This window comes from Zootermopsis nevadensis, unplaced genomic scaffold (genome assembly GCF_977971745.1).
Source record: "Zootermopsis nevadensis isolate Lab colony 2312 unplaced genomic scaffold, Znev_1.0 Znev_ptg000061l, whole genome shotgun sequence".
NCBI lineage: Eukaryota > Metazoa > Arthropoda > Insecta > Blattodea > Termopsidae > Zootermopsis > Zootermopsis nevadensis.
The window spans coordinates 14,436,550-14,461,529 of NW_028259192.1; the positions used below are offsets into that span (position 1 = coordinate 14,436,550).

The 24,980-nt window shown below is 39.7% G+C and overlaps 1 protein-coding gene across 2 annotated transcripts in view; it reads right to left on the reverse strand.

Moving 5' to 3' along the window:
* The window catches only part of Drip (aquaporin homolog protein drip), a 51,307-nt gene that overhangs the window by 11,337 nt on the left and 14,990 nt on the right, over window positions 1–24,980 (reverse strand). For both annotated transcript variants that reach the window (XM_087340915.1, XM_087340914.1), the window contains exons 3-4: window positions 4,913–5,056; window positions 1,829–2,038 (exon numbers count right to left, since the gene is read on the reverse strand). In XM_087340915.1, the coding sequence (XP_087197041.1) occupies window positions 1,829–2,038; window positions 4,913–5,056 (354 nt within the window). The remainder of the gene's footprint in view (window positions 1–1,828; window positions 2,039–4,912; window positions 5,057–24,980) is intronic.

Below are 24,980 nucleotides of genomic sequence, written 5' to 3' on the forward strand. Positions count from 1 at the left end.
CTCACCTCGTCGAAACAATAAAAATGCATGTAAGATTCATCGCCCTGATGACGGAGGCAGTATGACCTCTGAAACGTTGGTAAACATCGACCAGACTACACAGCGCAACAACCCAGAAGACGGAAATCTTCATACTCATCGCCCTGATGACGGAGGCAGTATGACCTCTGAAACGTTGTTAAACATCGACCAGACTACACAGCGCAACAACCCAGAAGACGGAAATCTTCATACTCATCGCCCTGATGACGGAGGCAGTATGACCTCTGAAACGTTGTTAAACATCGACCAGACTACACAGCGCAACAACCCAGAAGACGGAAATCTTCATACTCATCGCCCTGATGACGGAGGCAGTATGACCTCTGAAACGTTGTTAAACATCGACCAGACTACACAGCGCAACAACCCAGAAGACAGAAATCTTCATACTCATCGCCCTGATGACGGAGGCAGTATGACCTCTGAAACGTTGTTAAACATCGACCAGACTACACAGCGCAACAACCCAGAAGACAGAAATCTTCATACTCATCGCCCTGATGACGGAGGCAGTATGACCTCTGAAACGTTCGTAAACATCGACCAGACTACACAGCGCAAAAACCCAGAAGGCAGAAATCTTCATAAAAATAGTTACAAAGCCAACTGGTAGGTCAGCACATGGCAGTCGACGTTTTATGATGTTGAAAGCCTATTATCGATAATAATCCAGACCGTCTCCGTCACTGCTGGTTAGCAACAGTCCTTATAATTCGCAAGTGGAATCTGCTAGGACACTCAGGACTCCGTTACAGTCGCATCATTATTAGTGTTGCCTAACGACAGTCGCTACTAACAGTAATAATTAGTACTTATGAGTGCCAGTTTGAAACAGTGAACAAATGAGGTTAGCTTTTATTTGCTAAAAGCTTTCACTAACACGACTTAATCTATAAATGCTTTTTGCGCAATCTTGACATTAGAAGTTTAGACCATTGGCAAATTAGCCCGGAGACACGGTGATCCTTTAATTCAACATGAATATATAATTAGTATGTTGTAAATGAGAACGATATTTGAAGATGGCTGTATTCTTGAAAGTTGCTCCGCGTAGTCTGGTAGATATCGACCGACGTTTCAGAGAAGTTTATTGCCTCGCTACCCTGATCACGAAGGCAGTAAGCTCATCTGAAGCTTTGACCATTACCTAACAAACTATAAGATACAAAATCCAAGAAGACAGCCATCTTCATACAAGTCGTAGCGAGAAACTTATCTCTCGCCAAGAACGATATTTTTATTTGTAACAATTTCAGCTATGAATCATAGAAAGAAATTGTGTATCTCATAATATGGTGTAATCACAGATGGATCTAAAACAGTGTGGTGGTGTCCCATTTGAATATTTTATAATACATTTATCTGCAGACGCATTAACATTCTGAAGACTATTCCTTCACGTACCCAAACAACATTATTCTTCCATCTACGTCTAGGTCTCTTTAAGATATCTCTTCCTTTATGTTTTGCTACTAAAATTTTGAAATCATTTCTAATTTTCTTCATGCGTGTTACATGTTCCCTTCCCATCTCATCTTCCTTGATTTTGTCACAAACAAATAATGCTGTATTTTCAAAATCGGTCAATATTAAATATATAAAAGGGCAGAAAAACAAATTACAATATTATCAAATTACAAAAGTCGTTACATGAGATGTAGATTGGCTTGCGATAAATTCGTGTTAGTGGTAATAGACCAGCAATTTCCTCCATAAACTGAAGACACTCGAGGAAATTCTCAAGACTGGTTTTAGATTTCCCACTTCGGACAGGCAGGGCACTCACCGCTCCCAGGTGACAGGTGGCGATGGACAAGCCGATGGCCAGGGGGGCTGAGCCCTTCAAGTCGGTTCGCCTGTCGTCACACACGGCCTCCACAGTCAGCACCAGGACGAACGTGATCAACGCCTCCAGGAAGAAGCCCTGCAGCGGTGTCACCAGTTCGTTGATGGTTGTCATGCCTAGCGAGTTCACCACGTCCTTCGGAGTCAGCGCCTGAAACGGACGCAGAAACTGAAGTTTCGAGATCGAATTTCTCTCAGCTTTGCCTAATATCAGGACAAACTCCGGTCCTTTGATTTTACTGCGCACTTGAAGCTGCTTTCTGTGTGCCGAAAAGTATTTTACGTGTTTTTGGTATTAATTTCATTTCCACGCCTCTTCAAGATCCAGGACAACTCAATCGGTATAATGACTAGGCTATGGACTGGATAACCAGGATTCTATTTGCAGCAGTGCAGAGTTTTCTTCTGCACCACAACATCAATACCGGGTCGGTGGCCCATCCAGCTTCTTGCCGAACGCGCACCGGGACCTTTCCTCTGGGTTAAAACGGCCAAAGCATGAAGTTAGCCATTCAACTTCCGGATTAAAATACACGGAGCGATAACTGCACTCCATTATACGTCTGCATGGCTCCGTACTTAATTGAAAACTATGAACATTACTTTTTCTGTCTCTATTACGAGCCTGAAGCAGTCCTGGGTATGAACCCTAGTCGTTACAGCACTGACGTGCTAGTGCCTTCTAGCGGGCTTCGCACGTGTCTTGCTCGCTACACTGGGTGTTCCATAAGCGTACAAAAATAAAGAATATTTTAATTTATCTAGCCGTTGCACTCCAGTGATAAGATTTTGGACAGTCCTGGTACACACGAATTCAACAGTAAATCCTCCAACGTCAGCAATTACGCAATGCAATAGACAGAGATTATTTTAAGATTTATCACCCAACATCTCGCCTTGTATTTCTGTTTCAATCCTTCACACAGGCAATCAATATCGTAATCTTAATGAACTACCGTGGGAACAGAACCCAGTACAACCAAATGGTGCAATTGAAATACCATGATTACCTGCATCACGCAACAAAAGATACTCAACTTTTCAGGTTCTTTTTTGGACTGAAATTCTGAACGTCGTGTTGTATTCTTGTATTCTATTCCACAAAAATACTAGAGTCCGTATCCTCGAGACAGTGATCTTTTATCTTGTACTGGTAGAATTCTCTGTAATAATATACCACGTAATACACATGTAAGATTAGGTTTCCTGGGCCCAATCTGATACATTTCGTTCTTCCAGGACCTCAGTCTTGAAAAGCAGGCTGAGATTTAACACCCATCCATCTGCGTTACGTTGACAGTCTGCTGGATTGCAACAAAAACCCTGGCACGAGGCAAAATTACACTTTTGCCTATTAAGCTGTATTTAGATTACACACATGTGTACGGTTAAGTTTATAATTACGAATAATCGTATACGGTCAACACACTCCATCTGGTGGTCTTAGCTTTCAGAATATTTCACCTAGAACGCGAGATATCCGTTGGACCGTACTTAGCAGTAAACTCTGGCGTTGAATGAATTTATATGTAAACTTTCAAAACCTTCCTTGAGATCACAGATCACTTTTGCACCATAAACCGGCTATGGTGGCCTAGCCAAATGGAGAGAACTGTGTACAGAAGAATTCGATACACGAATATACTCTGTATCTTAAATCGACAATTGTGTGGTTATGAATGTGTCGCGCACCATAATAAGGTAAATACACAATTCGGATGTGACTAATAAATAGTATTCCGATGCATCGCTTTGGCTCTCAGCAGCCGGAAGCTATAAGGATGTGGTTGTACGCTCGAGTGACCGCAACATTGGACAAGGTCCATGAATGACCGTGAGAGAAAGCAAGAAGGTGCTATGTTGTATGATCGTAATTCAGCTCATGCAGGACCGAGGTCAGAAAATACGCAATTCTTTACCTGGCCTTAACATCGGTCTGCAGCTGTTCATAAGTCGTAATTTTAATTTTATTTGTGGACACTGCTTTATACAGAGCATCTTCCTTTACTCAGAGCCAGGGTGAACGACAGTGTGACGACTTCATCCGTGTTAAACACATTCGATTTATCGTGGTAGTAATCACTCCAGCCAATTCTCAACTCGCCCATTCGTGCTACATGCCTCCAATTCATCTTATATGATAGTAATACAAATTATAAATTCTTTAGTATGCAATTTTCTCCTTTTACTTCTTGTATCACAGTCAAATGTACCGCTTAGCATCTCACTAACTGTAGAAGAAGCCTCTTTTTGTCATTTTTTATTCCTCATCGTGATATTAAGCCACGTGAGCGATAATTCTATTATGATCATAGATGCTAACCAGGAGACGGATTAGACAAGTAAAATCTGTACCAAAAGACGACATATTTATAATGAAAAGTGCACAGAAGTGTACAGCCACGTCTCAGAACGAACATGTTGACTAATTGTATTAATACATGACGCCATGGAAAATACTGCTGAAAAAATGTTAAATGTGTCTCTCTCTTTCTCATCGAACTTCTTCGTTTTGAGGCGTCTTTGTACTGTCAACAGTAACTGATAAGCTTTCGGCAATAGTATTTATTGCGAATTGGTGTTTCTGGAAATGTTTAAGAAATTCGATTTGAATTTCGTTTCTTTGTGCTATGAGAAAAGGAAATATCTGAAGTTAAGAAAAATAACAATCCTAAACATGTAACTGTATTCAGCTTACCTCTAGAAATGTGCAATTCTTTCACAGCCCTCGACATATCATACCTCAATGCACATATTAAAATTATCAGTACAAAGTTTTTGAAAGTTAAGTCTGTTGTAGGCCTACTCTTTCACGTAAGACGCTACTCCAAACTTTGATTTTTTTTGTTACAGAACGACCAATTTAATTTACATGCGTTATTCACGGACATATTTTTCATTACTAGTGTCTTAGTTATACGTAAATGTCAAAGCATTGACACAGACACACTGAAAATTTGAACATCAAAACTCAGTGTCAAGGAGAGATGTTCACTGAATGAACGGGCAGGCGTGGACGGCTTACCTGCAGCACAGCAGCTCCAGCAACTGCGCCGATGCACTGCACCGCGATGTAGAAGACAGCCTTGAGGATGCTGATGTGCCCCGAGAAAACGAGCCCACACGTCACGGCTGGATTGATGTGACCCCCACTCACATGCCCCAGTGCCTGCAACAATTGTATAACGCTGCACTCACTGTTGCGTTCATAGGACTACTTAAATTCTAGTGGAAACACTCGTTCTTTACTTGGACTTTTACTATGAAATCTTATAAACACAAGGCAACATTCCCAATGATCAATGTTCTACGTTTTTATGACCGTGGAGCCGCATGGCAATCTCTTTTTTACATTAACACTAGTCTAACAACGAAGGACGCACAGCTTTTGATCTTTAAAACCAAATGTTCTCTATTGTGACTCCGTGTGAACTCGTAGGTGGTTATATACCAACATTTCGGAGAAAGATGCTGTACATAATTACATGTTAAACTAAATATTTAGCACACAACAGCTGAAGACACCATGCCAGTAATAAAACGCGTCAACAAACCGAGTAAAAATTCTAGACAAATCAACTGCAGATTTCACTAATAATTATCATCAAACGATTACATCGAAACTCGTGTAAAAAAACGCGAGTTCTCTGGAGGGACTTTGGAGTGACTAATTCAAATACATTGTACGTTTAAAATTATTGAACGACATTTGTTTAGGATTGCGCCTTACTTAAAACTTTATTTAAATAATTATTATCCAATTATAAGGATCACAGATATTGATAAGCAAGTGAGATATATTAATATTACTCTCTCTTTAATGCTTAATTTTACTCAATCTGTAAAGATAACATATGTCACGAAATAATCTGGCGGGTAAAACACAATGACTAACTGTTGTCATTTAACGCTGCTAGCGAGATTAGCAGTTTCGTGGTGGTATCGATGGTAAACTGTCGAATCCGTTCATAATATTAAAAAGATAAAATTACGTAGAAATGTTTGTCAAAAATTCATCGACCGAATCCAGATTCTGCAATCCCATGTTATCTGACAATCGCAGGTACTTTAGCCCCAGGGTTGCTGTTTTATTGATCAAAAGTGAGTAGTACAGTCCAGGATGCTGAGAGACAGAGTCGGCTGCCATAAACCGTGCACAAACAAATATAACGAAATCTAATAGCAAACAGCAAACTTGGAGAGAAAACGGGTCTCGTGACAGAGGTCATGCGGAGGTATGCTGAAGACGAAAACCGCATGTTTCTCCGAAATGTTGGTAACCACATGCGAGTAAACACGGAGTCACAACGCAGAACATCACCTTGAGAACCTCAAATCTTACAACGGATGCAACTGTTAAACTGTCCTATGGGCATTGGCTGTAAGTGAGCTGCTACTACCTCGTACAATTCGATGTTCTCACGGCGTCTAGTATGAAGATTGTTGTCTCCATAATTAATTTCAATACAACGAACAGAGGTTTTGGAAACTGCACACCTTCCGGATCACGTCAAGAACCAGCTGTGGCTGACCAGACATTGCGGTTATGCTACAAGCGCGATTCTAATTGGTGCCAAGTCTGGAGGTAGAATTACCATGCCGCTGACATGGATACTGTAAGAAGCTGTATACAACATAATCACAAGTATTAAGAGTGCACTAGCGAACGCAATATCCTGTTGCTAAATGCGTAGAGAATGAGTCACGTTCCTGGGTATCGAGATCAGATCTCGCTTGTGATAGCGCGTAGCTAGTTTTTATTAACTGGTCAATGCGTTAACACTATAAATTGCATTGCTTATGTGTTTGTGAGAATAAGGCAAGCACGAAACAGATCATTGCGTCTGACGGTTCGGTTCTGTTGTAAGAATCAATTTCTCTTAAAGTATCTATCGATAACATAATTCACATGACTGGGAAATAGAATGCAGTTAGGAAAGCATTACAACAAACTGACATGGAGTATTAATATTTTCTCCATGCCCTTAATATTTGTCTACGTTCTTAAATAACCTATCATCAGTAGGAAAAGTAACCTCAACTTCAATGTGAACCAATGTTTCTGTCCTGTAGTACTTCTTAAAAAGAACAGTCTTGCATTCAAAATGTTGAGTTTCCCTCTCAGTTATCCGACTGTCAGGTTTCATTGCTTTGGACTGTACTGTTGTTAATTTATGTTTCTTACAGTAAGCATAAGGCGTTTCGGAACAAGCCAGCAGCTATCACGGTAGGCATTAGGCACTTCATAAGCAAGATAAAACTAACAAATTGTAAGTAGTAGTAAGGAGTTTCTGTTTCGAAGTGGTGTTCGCATCTGCATTCAAGACAAGTGTCAGAACAAGACCCAGTTCCTTCCTAACGTTACCACACAGGGCAGATACGAAAAAAATGACAAGTGTTTCTGCACAAGACATGGTGCTGGTCTAGCTCTATTATCATTATTATTTCCTCAGGGCCCATTAACCACTCCTATATGCTGTTGTTTAATACTTTTTTATTCTTCGGCAACCCCCTGGGGCACAGTGTCCCACAGGCCGTGGCCCCACCCTCACACGTGCTAGCACACAATGATTTCATAAGCCAATGGCGGAGCCTGAATTACTGGTTGTTCTCTGCATATGAATAGTGAACAGTGAACAAAACTATTATTCTGTTGAATCCTATTGCGTCAGTGTTACAACGAAAGCTGATATGACACGCAACAGGACGCCTTAATAGAGGCAGGCCGCACGAATGTCGTGGCCCACAACCTATTCGACTGGCATTGGAGGAAGAAAGTGTAAATGACTCCCTGCAGTGCAGAGGTTTAGAATTCCTTAACTCTCCTATTCACCTTCACGGCTAAGTACAGGGATAAACTATCTATAATACAAGAAAGGCGTCCCTGAACGACTCCTGATGTAACAATACAGAATATAGCTAATTGTAAGAGTAACAGAAGAGAGAAACCAAGCAACAGAAACCGAGCAGTAGACTTACAAATACAATTTCACTGTCATATTCCACTTTTGCTCCAAGTATAGGGTGCTGCGTGCCTGAATCAGGAGAAAGGCTGTATCAACGAACTACTACGCTGGTCCTTCCCATTCAGAAAGAGAAACGACCGCTGCAGGCGGGAGACCTAGCATCCCGACCACTCCGTCACGAACACAGGTGGTCCAGGTTCGATGCCTGGGCAATCAGTAAAATGACTCTGGGGCAGGTTCTTCTCAGGGCAGGGAGTACTTCAGTTTTCCCCTGAGTCATTTTATCACACACAAGAACTGACAAAATACGCACATTTCAGGAAGGAGTAGCAGAGGGACGTGTGTCGTCTCCTTTTATTACCCGGGTCTGCGTTGTGTAACTAACGCAACGTGCAGACAGGTTGGCCCGTGTCTACTGTCCTTTCAGCGCTTGGTTCACTTTTTTGTTGTATATTTAACGACGTTGTCTGTAGTTCAGACGGCAGAGCTTAGAATCATAGTAAAGAAATGGACAGTACATGAAAGGAAATAGTCGCGGCCTAACTTAAGGCACTATTCCAGCATTTGGAGGGACTGAGGAAAGCCAGAAAAGCCGGTCTATGTACCGAGATTTGATCCCAAGACTTCCATAAGACAAAGCAGGAGTGCTAACCACTCCGTCGCGACATTAGATGCACTGATGAAAATAGGCCAATTTGAAAAAGTGGTATTTTTAGAGCAGCAAGTAACTAGCCGTGTCTAGAACCTTGGTCTGTTAAATGCAAGGCCTCAAATTATGATAACTGAACAATACCTTATCATATAAGTTCTTATAACCAGGCTACTTAATAGCGAGTAATAAGCAATTATGTTCCACAAGCGTTCTATCTCTACGAATAGGAATGAACTAAGTAGGTAGGTAGTCAAGCTGATGGTTGTATCTGAGATACGACGTCCGCAAGGCTGAGTATGATCGTAGTCTTTGATAGTACGCCACATGTCCCCATACGCACTGACTTTAACCTTGAAGATGCAGTGGGTTAAATACGTCCGTTCGTAACCAGCTACAAACAAGAATACACGGAGTGAAAACTCAGGGTACCACTATCGACAGCCTTGTGGTCGATGCCTGCATTGCACCGCGGGTTGCGTCATTAAGGGCACGGAATAACAAGTTCTTCCTCGGTGACGAGTTCGAGCTGTGAATTCCGGTTTCGGACAACTACAAGAGACCTTCCATCAGTGGTTATTTCTAAATCACAAATTTACATTATTCTTAAATACAATTTTAATGCAAACATTCCAAAATGCATAAAAAAGATGAAGCCTATGATTGTACCAGAACTTGGCACCCGTTGTTACGTTTCTGGATTGTTTGTGAAAACAGTTGATGGCCGGACTTAGAATGTGCGCTACATGATTATGTTATTTAAATTTATCTAATTTGTATGAACTATAGATATTATATACTTCGAATACAGAGTGACAAGGTAATTTACCTTCGTGTTCTGAACTTTCATGCAAAAGTAATCATCTGAGACTGCTCTTTGTTGACGAACACTACACTGGCAGAAAAGTATGATTTCTTGAAACACAGAAGAAAGCAATGTATTTCGAGAAGACGCAATTTTGGTAAAGAAACTGAGTTGTTTGAAGTATTTGGCCGGCAGATCTTCATACAAATTACATTCACTTGTGTACAGAAACGTAATGTACCTGCCTTCTTTCTCCTGTTATCTAATACTTTTTCTACGCGTTATATCTACTAAGGACAGTACATTACTACTTAACTGGGAGGTCATTTCTGCCAGTCTGTCCATCTATCACTAATTGCCAAACAGAATCGAGGGCATTTTGTATTTAGTGTCTACAGTGAAAGCTGTCCTGCGTATTGTGGCCCTTACTGGCTACGCTACATTCAACAAAACTGGAATCCAAAAAAAATCTCACCAACTGCTACTGTGAAAAGCCTATTTTTAAACATTCATTTAAAAATAAAATATGTCCCAGCACAGTGTAATAACTGGACTGTTAATTGGCTACCATAAAAGTATGTCACTAACGGACCTGTGTCTGGATAAAAGTTTCAAAACCAATGGATGATAAAAACTAGGAGAGAACACATTTGGAAGATGAATACTCCAAACTGGAGCACACATCTGTTTTCTCCTTCGCGCTGTCACTCAGTTCTGCTTCAAGAATCACTGCAATTAGCAGGAACGGACATCCTGGTCTCACACTTCGTGAACTCCTTTATGTTCTGTTTGTGTTTGCAAGGGGAGGTTCAGCCAAGTGTAAATAGGCATATGTAAAGTGTGAGGAGTGTTCAATACACATTTTAAAAGCTTCTTACTGTCGTTACTGCAGTATTTAAACCGTTAGGCGAAGTCCAAAATCGAGGCCAGCAGATCAAGGAACAGTTCAATCTGAAACCAAAGTAAGGGGCCACTCTCACGTTGCAACAGTTGCTTATGACTCTTTTAACGAGATCTGAAATTATCATCACCGCCATCTTTCATCGGAGCTGACGTTTCGTTACAGTAGGTGCTCGTCCGTGGTCCTTATTCTGAACCATATGAATCCAATCTACCAACACACTGCTCAAAAGCCACTTAATATTAACTCTCCATCTATGCCTAGGTCTCACAAGCAGTCTCTTCTCTCAAGTTTTCCGATAAAAATTTTGTAGGCACTTCTAATCTCCATGTGTGTAGCATGTTCTGCTCATCTCATTGTCCTCGATTTTACAATATTATAATTATTACCCCTGTAATTAACATTAATAGTAGTTCCGTCGAAAAATTATTGAAGCAACTTAATTTTTGTTCCGCAAAAACTTTTATATCTACTGACTTAGTAAATGGTTGATGTAAACCGATAGGAACCCATGACCATTGAAAATAAATAAAGAAGAGCGAATATTGACTTTCCTGACATGTGTGGTTGTGCAATGTGGAAGTTTTTCGTTTATTTTTCGTTCAATATGTAGAGGATTTGGTAGGCCAATAACTCTGGGTGCTACATCGCCTTATAGCAATGCCAATGCGTGCATAGCGAACTCATTCATACACAAAACCCATGTATATCCAAGGGGATTCGAAATCGCGATCCAATGTCCGACAAGTCCTCAGCTCGGAAGACCGAGGTCTCATTGTTTTTCTCAGCTGACGCAACAGACACGATTGTCATACGGTCGATTCACTACTTAGAATAATTTTAAAGCGAAACATTTCTGTCATTCTTAATGGACGGTAGCAAAGAACTTGATATTAAATACTACAAATAAAGGCCAAACAATTAGAGAATTTTGTGACCCTTGAAGGCCTACTCATGACATCGTTAATTTACTCGTATAAACCAAAGAATCATCATCGAAGTAACTATAGTTTTAATGTTTACAGCTTGATACAAACAAAATCAGTCACATCATACGGAATTTCTTTACTACCTGACAGTATTATCGGCTTCTTAAGGACTTTGCTAAGTGCAGTCAGTGCAGCCGTTTCCAGAAACACTAAAGAGAGTGATTCATGGTCTCCGGTGTCTGTAGAAACCAAGTATTGCAAGGTGAAATTTTAGGTTCTCACGGCGGTGAGTAGGAAGAAGGCTGTCCTCTGGGATGTTGCGTCCTATAGTCTGATAGAAGTTTACCGACGTTTCAGAGTCCTTGCTGGTTCCAACATCAATATCGCCCTAATAATGGCAGCAAGCACTTCTGAAACGTCGGTAAACTTCTATCAGACTATAGGACGCAACATCCCATAAGTCACGAAATCTTTCAAACTGGGACACCTCTCACTGAACGCTTTATTCAAATGTATTATATAAATAAACACGTGCAGATGTGTTAAAGGGTTGAACGTACAACTATTCACAGGTGTTGTGAGCGGAGGCCGATATAGTGTGGGTGCGCCCCTCCCCTTTTTAACCTCAGCAGCTCGTGTGAGTAGTAAGGGGACTGGTGCAGTCCAGAACTGCTGCTAATAATATAGCAATGACCGGTCAATCAGGTTCTTTTTGATCAGGTCCGAGATGCCGACAACTGGCCAGCTCATTCACACTGACTGACAGACAAACACACTCAACTCTGTGACTCCACCTTAGCTGCTGATGTAGCAGATGCGAGGAACTTCAACTGAAGTTAAAACTAGGCAACAGCGATTATTTTGGGATTTTTAATATTGTTTCTAGTAGATTGTGCACCACACAGGCAGTCCAGTTCCAGATTCTAGTGTGCAGAATGCAAAGTTTTTTTTGAAGGAGTAACGACAAATTATAGTAGTTTACACAAATATTCTCATTAATATTAACCCTACTGATGGATTCAAAGAAAGTCTCAGAAAAGTTTGACTTGAACTTCACACTTACAGGAGTTTACTCTATTATCATTGTAATTTTTATAAATATTATTATTACAAAAATCTAAAGGAAACACGTGATAGACCATTTTCAATCTTAAATTCAGTAATGATGGTAGTAATTTCCGTGAAGAGTTCATATCTAGCCACTTTTCAAGGGCTGAGCGGCCATCAGGATCTGAAAAAATGTCTCTGCTCTGTCAAGTTGTTTAGTTGATAGGAATTTTTGTTTGGCTTTGTTAGTTAGGGTCTCTTGTCAATGACTAAATCCGAAAGTATAACTATGCAAGCTAATTTCATCTTTACTAAATGATAAAACTAATTCGTCCTTCCTGAGAAGCTGAAAATCGCTCATATCTTCAATTTAGTACATGGTGTCTATCACAACAGATTCTCTTAAAACACTATTTATTTTGACACAGACTGTATTATCGTCGTTCACACTGAAATATCTTATGCAATGTTTAAATGTTTCGAAATGTGCGTTATAATACAGGTATAGGACATTGGTATTTTACATGTTTGGGGATTTAAATGAGGGATTAAGATATTTCTCGTTCGTACGAAATCACCTAGTCACCGAATGAAAGGAGATTGTGACCTGTCAAAACTTATAATCGAATGACTTATAGAGCAGCTGTTTCAGGTGACTTCAACGAACGGGCAGCACAGATTCACTGTGCTAGTCATATGTAAGAGAACGGTTATATTATAAACTGACCTGCAGCATTTAAAGGATAGAATAAACTCGATTTCAATAAAGGTGAGAAGAGTATTTCAATCTGTTACACTCATAATATTGATCACAATCCCTGTAATTATTTATTATTTACCTTATACCGCCCTATTTAATCTGTATAGCAGTATACCGAAGGAACAGACATGGTGACATCCCGCTCAACATGACATGTTACTTTGGTTCGTGCCTCATGTAATTGGCGTTTTCAGTCAAATGCTGAAACGACAGGTCTCCACTGTTACCATCAAAATTATTAAGACAAACGACGATTAAAGATAGGACTACAACAGATAATTTAATAAAGTCTTCCAATACAATCCTGAATGTTTAAAATGTTGTATTTGTAGGGAAACGGGATGCAAGTCCGTTTGTGACCTCTCTCTGCGGAGATGCTCTAGACGTAATTAAGTGTGAATGACTGAGTACACAGAGTGACAGATGTAAACACTTGAGAGGCTGGTCTACTTTGCCATGCTGTTTGCCTGTTGTTTTTAAGATTCACTAAAATTTATAAGACATTTTCAAAAATATTTAAGGCAAGCAAATGGCCCTGTTGTTAACGTGCTAAGTTCCACTGACTGATATTCAGCGATCAATTCGTTTTCGCAAAGCTATAGGAGTTTTCATTAACAAATAGGATGAAAGCCAGAAGGCAGATGGTTGTAATACTGCAGTCTGTCAATGGAGACGGGGCACGCTGATCGAAAGCTCTGCATGTGGTTGTTCTGAAACCTGTTCCCCTTTCCCATCGCCAAACCTGAAATGAACAGTAGCACCAGTTCAGATCTCTGTCCCCCTCTTACAGGGGTGAACAACCAACAGCTGCCTCAACGTGTGTTGTGTATATAAGCTTATTTACTGATAAGAACAGTAGCTGGACAGTATGAAAATTAACGTGTCTGTTCTGCGCAAAACCATTTTTAATTAGGTGTATTCAAAGTACCAGAGAACGGGGTAACATATTCGTTACAAAGGATGGATAAACAAAGGTTATTAAGCAACTAGCTATATTGGCTAGTAATGCTTTTTTCTTCCCACTTTTCGTTGTTTAGGGACTTAGAAAATCAGACAGCATTCTACTGCAAAGGTAAGCACCTTATCCCTCGTAAACAGAAACTCTTATGTTGACCCCATATTATTATATTTTAAATATTTTGACTTGAACAGTCACGACTAATACACTTCATTCTTATGAACTGGACAGAGATCTACTGATATCAGTCACGATATTCAAACCATTATCTGCTCATTCTTATTAATCTTTCACGAGCTATACCATTCGGCTTCCATAATTACTTCTGCAACTTTCAATCTTTTAAACACTTAGTAGGGCTATTCAGTCCATGTCTAGGTCTCCGACACAGAACACAACAAAAATTGCTGAACGCATATTCCGGTATTCGAGTGGCCCAACACGTCAAACGCCTCAGGTACTGTGGTAACTATGACTACCAGGAAACACATTTGACAATGAGCATGTTAATTAGTAGGTGTAATTGGCAGCATATCACTCCATCTTTCTCAGTGCAACGAGTTTCGTCTCAAAGAATCCTCGCTTCTTGCACGCAGCGACTGTGCCACGATCACAGAAACTGTGAACCTGTTCCAACACTTGAGTGGCAGTCTCTGTTCCGTCCACGGTGTGAAGTTCTTGATGATGTTTGTTGTTGGACAAATAGTGCGCATGTAGCAGTTACAGGCACAGCGATGCGAAACTTCACATGTATTTCGGATGTTTATAAAGCTTTTTTTCCAACAGAGTTACTGAGAAAATTTGTGGAACTCCTGTAATGGATTACGGAAACACGAAAAGTATAACACGAGATTGTCAGTCAATATTATAGGCTACTAAATTGTTGACATTAAAAGTTTACTCATCGCTGTGAAAACCTCAAATCTTACAAGTTTAAGAATATTTGCGACTGATACTAATCAGAAATTCTCTGTGCCCATTAAAATCTGGACACTCCTGATTTACAGTTTTGCTGGCTACCACCTTGTTGCGCGCGCATCTGTTTCCCGTGCCACAGATAAACATGCCAAACATTTGCACACATGTGCGTATATGAAAACATCATTTTGTATGTTAAAGTATTATTTCCGTCTCGTAGCAAGGGTATGTAAACATTTCAATGGTAAATTAAGGTATTCTTAATAACAATGTGCTGTTTATTTTCTGGGAGGTGAAAGCAGTAAACCGGCATTACTAAATGTAGAAACTAGATCTAAACACAGACCTTCTACTATCTGAAACTAATGTTAAATAATTACATAACTAGCTACTTTAATAGTAAACAAACGGTGGCCATATGACTTTGCTTTCGGTGTTACTCAATTTCAAATAACACAGAGATATGATATGAGACGATAAATGAAATTATTCTTGCTGCATGAATGATGGTATTCCCGATTCTTTCCTGACACGTAATGCAATGGGCCCAAACATACGGGAGTTCCAGCCACGATATTTCGGTCTGTTACCCATGTTGAAATCAAACTTTCATCATCATCATCACGTATTATTAAATGCAAACAAAATAAGAAGAATTAATGTAGCATACCATTCTATGATCAAATCATTTACTTCATGTAAAAATACTCAGTTTTACTGAAACAGCACTCCGGCTCTGGTTCCATTGTTCAGTGATATGCAGTCCTTACTTAATCGCTTGTACGAAAATTCAGTGCACTCCATTTTCTTTTTCCAGTCAGAACTTTCTTTTATTGTTTTATCAGTTGACGTTCAAATTATTATTAAATCGCTCTGACTTTTATTCAGTTGACTCTAGTGTTTTAATAGTCTAATCGTTGTTTTTCCTCTGGAACAAAACAATGAAGTACGCAATTTAATAATAAAATTTTAGTCTGCTAATATAAGCTCATTTGGTTCGAATATTATTATCATCATCATTATTATTATTGCCTCTTCTGTTGTTTGTTGTAGCTGATATTATCATCATCATCGACATTATAGCTCCTGATGCAAGATCTACATCCCCGACGGACGAAAGTTTTTGTTGGTCCGGTCCACCGATGGGCTAATCGCATTGTGCAACCATACGCAAGTATGCTTAGCTAAGCAACTGCAGTCATATCGTGCTGTGCAGAATACTGTGTGAAGTGAACTCGGGCTAAGCGTGTTGTTAAAATTTAAATAACAGAAGGCAGAGTGACTCACCGTCTATCCCGAGGTAAACCCTGAAGGCAATTCCACTTTAGTGAAGCAGAATAATTGGCCAATCTTGTAACAAGAATGATTGGATCTTGCCCTTATAATTGCTGCTGTCTGATCAAAGAAAAGGGCGTGTTAGATGCCCTTCGTACTTCAACTTTCTCTTGTTAGTTGGATGCTACTGTGGTAATTTGCACCAGCTAGCTTTTCCCACGATGTAAACCCGTATTTAGAGCTGAAGTTGACATAATGATACACATTTAATTGAAATTCAGGGACAAGGAAAGTTATCCTTACATTATGGTTTCGGTTTAATTGGGCTATATTTATTAGTTTACAGGAGTATTAATGGTGTAATTTTTTCTACAGTTTTTCAGCAGGGATTTACATCTTAAATCTTGACTCCATCCGTGCGATTCAAGGGAAGTAGGGAATTTTCGACGTATCGTGTACTGACCGAACACCAAGGAACTAAACAACCATTCGCCAGTTTGCTTTTACTTCACTCACGAGAATGTAACAGCTGAAACTTTGTGAAAAATATTGAATGATTGGTAGTTAAGAAACCTGTGTTATATATTAAACCGTTCGGCGTGAATCGATTCATACTGAACTCTCGAAACAATAAATCGTCTTAGACATGTGGTATAAGTCCTCGACATTTCTAGAGGCCTCTACCTGCAACAGATAACGCAGCTGAGAATAACGCGTGCCTATACTGAGCGGGATTCGAGCCCACATTAGCTGGGATGGACAAAGAAGTAGATTATTCAAGTGCAATCAATTTAATACGCCAAATAAGTATCTCTGGCCAGATTGGTGATCAGATTTAAAATTAAGACCACACACCTGCAGGGGAGATAATAAAAAAATAGAATTCAATACGAGTAAAAGCGGAATAAGGAACTTACTTCCAACAATTACGCATAATTAACAGGCGGATCTACCAAATACTGTAAACGTTCGAAGGCTCTGCGGTTACATAGATAATCTATAATAATATCCTTTCTGATCATCCACAGCTGACAATTTTTCGGCGATAATCCTATAATCTCATCTTCAAAACTAACTTTCGGAGCCATTACTCTTACGTGCTTGGTTTCCGAAGTACAGAAAACGGTCTCAGCAGGAATCGAACTCAGTACATTTTTCCTTAGTTTTGGCCCTCCTATGATCTCTTCCTTCCTCAAGACATACGCATGTCAAGTTCGGTAAAAATCGATATATCCATTCTCGAACTATAAGCTATCAAACACAAACTTACAATTTTTACAATTCTGTTTGGGCGAGCTTCGTCTATAAAAGGTTAAATCATAAGGGTCCATTCATGATAAATAGACGTGTTAGAAACAAATTAAACGAAGCACACGTTCAATTACGATAAGACTACATCTATACATTACTTCGTCGGATACATTCACTTTCAAGATAAATAATGTCCTACATCGCTCGAATGACTGGCATTAAGATTATCAGACTGATAGGCCATATAGAAGTTTCAGAGGTAAAACAACCTTCCAAGAATACTTGCTGTAACCTTTGAACTATGCATGTACAATGACTTGAGGGAGGGGCACATGGATTTAGCACACTTGCTGCCCGTATTTCGCATGCACCCACACAAGCCGCCTGTTGCGGGAGACGCCATGTTACTTACACACAGCATGGCGGCATGGATTCCCTTTGTGTCAGCGGTCGGCACGTCATGTAACGAAGTACAGGTGACCCTCGTTATACGCACTTTCGCTATCCGCGTTTTCACTTCAATGAAAAAAGAAATATTATTCTATCCGCTGCAAAATTTTAAACCCTATAACCTGCACAGAACCTTCTCCACGCTTATAAAAGAATGTGATGCTCATGAAAATCTTAGCTTCAAGAAATTCTGGCGTCTGTTTAACGTAAAAATAGCTATTGTTACAAGTTTCCCTGTTTATGCGGTTTCAATATACACGGCTACTTGCAGAAACTCAAATTCCGTGCATAATGAATCAACTGTACTCAAGTCAGGCCCCATGATCGGAATTGCAGGAACTGGAATCAATGAAAAGACAATCCAAACAGTATTAAGAATACGCTCAGCTATCACAAAACTAACGAGACTTCCTGTGGGCGCTACACGACGGGAGTAGATTTTCTGCCCAATGGGTGCACAAACATTACCGCCTCAACTTTGTTCTTGAAAACACAACACAATGTAGGGATTCTTTATTTGAAATTCTGTGAAAACAGCAATGGTATGATTTCGATACAAGACAAGGTTTCAAACCCTAATGCTACAGATTTCTAAAAATAAATGTACATGCGAAGTAGTCACCCCAGGAACACGTTGGACACAGGAGGTCTATTTGATGAAGATGCAATAATTACCGACATTAAGATTTCAACTCAGTCTAAAATTACTTTTCCCAGTATAACGGAATTTCAGTTTTAAATATGTTATACTTTGACAAAACTTCAAAAACACGGCCACTGTCATTTCTAATACGAAATTTAGATGCGTACGGAATCTACTGTCACAGAAATTAAAACAGCGAACTTCATTACGAACTACTAACGTCATGAATTGACAGGCAACATTCATGTCTTCGGCAGAGAGCTGCCAGGTCTGCATCTCTACTTTCTCTCTACCTTTGACTAAATTCTGAAATTCATACAGTTTCGTTAAATAAAAGTTTGCAGCATTTTTAATATCGTTAAATTTTTCAGAGAAATCACATTCCGAAATAATACGAATGTCGTTCTCTGCTTGGTGAAATTTCAGGTTCTCATAACGGTAAGTATGATGAAGACTTGTCTTTTAAGTTGTTGCGCCGTGGAGTCGTTGGGCGTTCACCGACGTTTCAGAGGTGTTTCCTGTCTCCATCAACTCATCATCGCCCTGATGATGGAGACAGCAAACACGTTTGAAACGTCAGCAAATTTATATCAGTCTACACGGAGCAACAACCCTGAAGACAGTCATCTTTGTAGCAATCCTGATCCTAGCTGAGAACAATCCCAAAATCAACAATTAAAGCCCCGTTACGTTCAACAATAAGACACGAAGTATGAATCTGTAGGAGCGGTTTATGCCGAGAGGTGTGGACCAGCTTTCAGGTGTACCGGCCACACAGATATTATTTCGAAATCCAGTGTCAAAAATCCAATCCGGTTCATCAACCAACGGGAGCCGTATTTGGCTAAAACCTTGACGTAATCACCAGCGTCAAAGGGGCATGGTGGCTCTAGAACCAAGCAGAGCGGCACTCTGAGGCACAGTAGGTGGTTTAAAAGGGCGACCGTTAAGACTGGCGTTCAGAAAACAAGCCTAAAGTTAAGCGTGACAGTGGGCCGTACGTAGTTCGTGTAAGCAAGTACTGTGGTTGTCAAACCTGCAAATCATAACCCTAAAAAATATACCATTGGGAAAGAAGTCTATAAGAATATACGATTTATTTCGGAAACTGCAAACTGTGTGTTGCGAATTTATTTTACGAAATTATATATTCGAACGTTATAGTCATAAAATGGCAACATCTTATCTTCCTTAATTAGAATTCGTAATACACACACATACACAGAGGTTCATTATCAACAACTTTATCCAACATGTGTTATGGTTTTTCATATGCCTCCATTTTTAAAGGGGAAAGATTTATATGTAGACATTTTTATGGCCATGTATAATTGTGTAACACCTTTTCATGAGATTAAACTCAGTGGTATGCCGTCACGTCTTTAACAAATTAAGATGTGCTGTGCGGTACGTTAATGTACCTCACTACGTGAATATCAGTTTTAAGTTCCATTAATTTTAAGTAAGATAAGTTGTTTTAGTTTATTGAGTTTTGACGAACAGTGTAATCACAGCAGTTAAACAGAACTAGACCAGAGAAGGAAATGACCCATTTTATAAAGACGAACCTACTGAAAAATACGAAAATAATTGCTAGCCAGTTTTGTGTTTTGGTATTCAGTGATACATATCGAATTTCTTTCGTTGTGAGGTTAATTAACGAACAAGACACGATCAGATTACAGAAGAATCAAATTAACAGCGGATTCAGGTGTGGCGGTGTCTATCAAGTGGTTCCGTAACAATGCCTTACTCAGCCTCCTTATTATGCAACGCTCTTTCTGAACACACGCTTAATCACGAGATGAACAGGAGTTGTGTGTCACCAGCCCAAAGCATAAATCAAGTCGTTAACTGATCTCTTCTGGTCCTCTCAGCAACATTACACCAATTCCTTGTTTTACGAACGTCAAGTTTTTCATGTTAACTCGTTTTAAAATTTAACATCACTTCAAAGTTTGTAATCTACACTAATTGTCCTACTATTGTGATGAAATCAAGGATTATAGGATGGTAAGACAGAAATGAAACGTAATTTAACAGGATTTTTGTTGGAAATAGTTGGGAGTTTAACGTAAATGGGAGGTTATTAAAATTATCCCTAGGAAGCACAATATAAAGGTGTGTATTAGATTTACCTTGGTCACAGCAGAAACTAATAGTGAGCTTTAGTTAACATGGCAATTAACCCTTGTTTTTTATAAAACCAGGGAATTTATGGATCCGTTGAGTGACCGTTAGCTTCTCAGGAAGGATTCTGCTTCGTTCCCTTCATTCCGCACTTTTAACGACTTTTTAGTATGACGAAACAAAGCTTACTAAAACCTCAAAACGTCAGAGACTAACTTCTGCCGTTAGTGACAATCATGAAAATTGCATCGTCAGAACATTAGGTATCAGTTATATAATCTGCCACCCCCAATAATTTAATAACTTTAATAAAACATCAAGTCGACATACACACGTGTTAATACAAGATATTCAGACCACCCAAATCACTTGTGGCTCACAAATTACCGACATGAATGCCTAGATTTTGTGCACTTTTACTACCATACAATAATGGTTTCTAATTATTCATTTAATTTTTAGGAGACAAAATCATACTCTGATGGATTCATTATGTTTAAACATAAACGTTAGGCTATGATTGGAGATTAATATAATCTGGTCTTATAGTAGGACCTAGACTCAATTAATTATATGTGATTTTATACACACAAATTGGTTTAAATAATGGATTCATTTTCTGTGATCGTATCAATTAAAATTAAATATATAATTCTATGCAATGAATGCATGGGAGTATAAAGGGCAATACAACAAATTATAGGGCATGCATGCAGATGATTTAAGTGATTAATGGGACACTAATGATATTAGAGTGCGTATTTTTCACATCGGTATATGTAGCCACTTACTGTTTATACAGCATTATTTACGTCGTGTCGGAAAATATTTTATTCGAGTATTTATGATAATGGGCTGTCAGTTTATAGCAGTTAATGAATTAGCTGTCACAGATGTCTGTAATTCCACGTTGTTTTTGTTCTTTTTCTTTCGTCTAGAGTGGACGACTATTCTTGTTTACATCAGTAACCTACCATTTATTTGATTTCGATAATTCTTCGTTACAGTAAACGCAGTAATTACCTTTCCATATCGTATGCCATATATCGAATGTAAAATAATTTTCGTGCAACGGATTTCAGCTTGAGCAATTGTTTTCAAGGCGACGCACCTCCGTGGAAGAAGTTGCATTGCTTTAGTGACCGGGCGCCTCACTGAACGCGACGCGAGCATTCCCTGGCTGCTTCCCACGGTAACTGTACCTGCTTATAGCGTCCAGTGAAGTGAAAGGAGGCCGTAGCTTACTTACTCTGACGTTCTGTTCTGGACTGACCACCGAAGGCCTGAATAAGCAGATTCAAACCAGGTACCTCCGCAACGGAAAGCTACACTGCCTGCCCGACAAAATCATTTCGGCTCCATCCTGACAACTGTACAACGTACACAGCTGATTTCATTGTACTTACTACACCAGGAAGTGTAAATGGCTGAGTACGTATAAAATTTCTGTGACAGTCGAAGTGTGGAAATAATATTTTTATTAATATTTATTTTAAATTCTAAAGGGTTTTTACGACGGTAGTTTACATTTAAAATTATTCTTTGTCAGGACTTTTTCCATCGTCTGTCCAGTGACAGAGACTAGCTCTATCTAAGGGACCCAATAGAGTATGTACATCTCACCTGAAGACGGAGACAGAACCAGCCTCCGAAACGTCGTGATTTTAAAGAACAGACGATGGAAAAAGTACTGACAAAGAATAATTTTAAATATTTATTTTATTCGTCGTTTATTTGTGATCGAATGATAGCAAGATTAATGAATGATAAATCTGAAAGGATATGGAATGGTTTGTGGCCTGTATCCCTGCATTTGCCCAGAGGGACTGAAGGAAACACGAAAATCCTCAGGACTGCCGATCTCTGGGCCGAGACTTTATCCAGAGACGTCAGAATACAAAAGAGTGTTAAACACTAGACCACGATGTTTTGTAATACTTTCGTTACGAAGATAAATCGGAAAGCATTGTATATAGCCTAATACCAATTCAAAAAAATCAAATTCAAACGAGTCCTAAATAAAACTGACACGAGTTTACTTTGTTAAACGCATCTGCCGATTTGTCTAGTCTGAAGCAGGAATATGAGATTGGCGGGCGATGCAACACGCAGGAGAGAAATCAGAAATGCATACACACGTTTGGTTAGAAAGTCAGAAGGAAAGACGACGTTTGGAAGACGTAGGTGGAGATGGGAGGATAATAAAATGTCTATTAAATAAACATGATGTGGAAATAGATTCATCTGGCACAGGATAAAAAGACTGTTTCCATCTGAAGCCCTGGAAACGTGGGTATCTACCTACAATTCCACATAACGTGACAACACGGAAGACCAACACAGACACAAAGGGACCAAACTTCTTTTAGTCTAGTCTGCAGCGCAAAAGACGGCTAGCTGTACTGAGACGTGCCTATTTTGCAGGCGTACCTTCCTCTGTCTCACGCTTTTTTCTCTCACTCATCTGCCACAGAGGACAATTCTTGACGCGCTCTGCTTCACAACATTGACTTTCTACAAATTATGTGATGATCCCATAAAAACTAAATCCATTCTTGCCCTGGCGTACAGATACGTACACTGCATCTTAACACTTCTTTCTGCCTACTTTGGGGTTAGAAAACTACCTTTCTAAGGCACTTGGGCATCCACCACGCACGTTAGCATCCTGTCCAGAAGGTTAACTACTCCTTTCCAGACAGAGAGAAAGCACTGCACGTTGCTGCTGAGTGTTTGACTCTCCTGCATAATGAAGAGTATCATCTGCACTCTTCGCCAAATCAAGAAGAGTAGATTATTGAAGTATGTGGCACGAATGTCTACAGTTGAACACGATATTGACAGAAGCTCAGAGACAATTTCTCGATGTAGGCCTAATAATGATAAATATTTCTATCATAGCCAAATTCGTAGAGGAAATTGCTCCTTGAGAAGCTAATAGTCGCTGAAGTGGTCGAGAAATTCCCCAGAATTTTATGGAAGTCTCAAGATCTATTACTACATTCACCAGATTCCGTCCTTTCTCACGCTCCCTTCAGGCAAATTTCGGGTTAGTGTCGTAAATTAAGCAACGACCACTTCCTTCATCCTGTCATTCGACGGTACGTAGTCTGAGCAATTACCAGCGTTTTTAAATAAACCATAAACAAGAACTGGCCTAAGGTAGATAAACTCGGTTTACACCTAGAATGCTATAAAATTATTAACGTCGTTAATTAAGTACATGATCGGCAAAAAAGAACCCGAAATTAAAGACAACTCACCATGTTGGGATTATTACAATGGTGTTGCACAAGTTCCACGCCCTCTGACGACGGCTAAATTGTAATTTCGGGTTCTTTATTCGTTGTTTTTCTGATTTACCTTTGTTATAATTACGAATTGTCCCGCGCCGTAGCCGCGCGGTCTGAGGCATCATGCTTCGGACCGGCGATACGGAATGCGCGCTGGTTCGAGTCTCGGGGGAGAAGAAATTTTCTCATGAGCTTTCGACCGGTGTATGGGACCGGTGCCGACCCAGCATCGTGAGGAAATTGGGGAGCTACAATGAGTAGCGTAATCCGGTCAGGAAAACTAGCAATGGCTGGGGGTTCGTCGTGCTGACCACACGTCACCCTATATCTGGTTGGATGATCGTTCACCTCTGCTTAGGCATGTGAACGTGAGGCCAGTAGTCAAGTTAGTCGGCTTTTGCTCTCTGGAGCTGTTACGCCACGGATTTAATTTTAATTTTTAATAATTACGAATTATCACACGTGCATCGGAAAACGTAACAGTACAAGTTCAGCCTGGTCTGAAGACCTGCGTATCCGTCTTCGCAACACAAAGACGAGCGCAAACCACGCCGACTTCTAACACAGCCTTTTCCAATCACAACATATCACCTTTACTGGCCTTATTAATCAACTACAAGGATAACAAGCTGAGTTATAATAGCTGTATAGTTTATTTTTGTATTAAATGAGATAACAATTTGTCGAAAATTAATCCATTATCATAGTAAGAGAGTAGGCAAGATCACATTCCATTTTTCTCAGTCTAATTAGTCCTATTAGCGTGTCTCAGCCACTTTTAAGTACTCTTAATGGATATCTGGGAAAATTTTAGAGGTATGGATTGGACTTTTGTTAACTAGCTGAGCGTGTACTATAACCTTCTCAGTAATGCCTCTGCACCAGGTAGAGCAAGACCCAATCCACTACCCACTATTTGCCAAAACATACATATCAGGATTTTCACAATAATGAATTTGTTCATGTTTGGAACCGGAGCCGGGTTCCAGAAGTTTCAACTGCCCGGTTTCGCTTCTGTAGTTCTGAAGTTTTTCAGACAGACCTCCAGAAACTTATCTGTTAGTTGCCGGAGTTTCATAATATTTAGCCCTGTGGATTAGGATTACGGCAGATGTTGC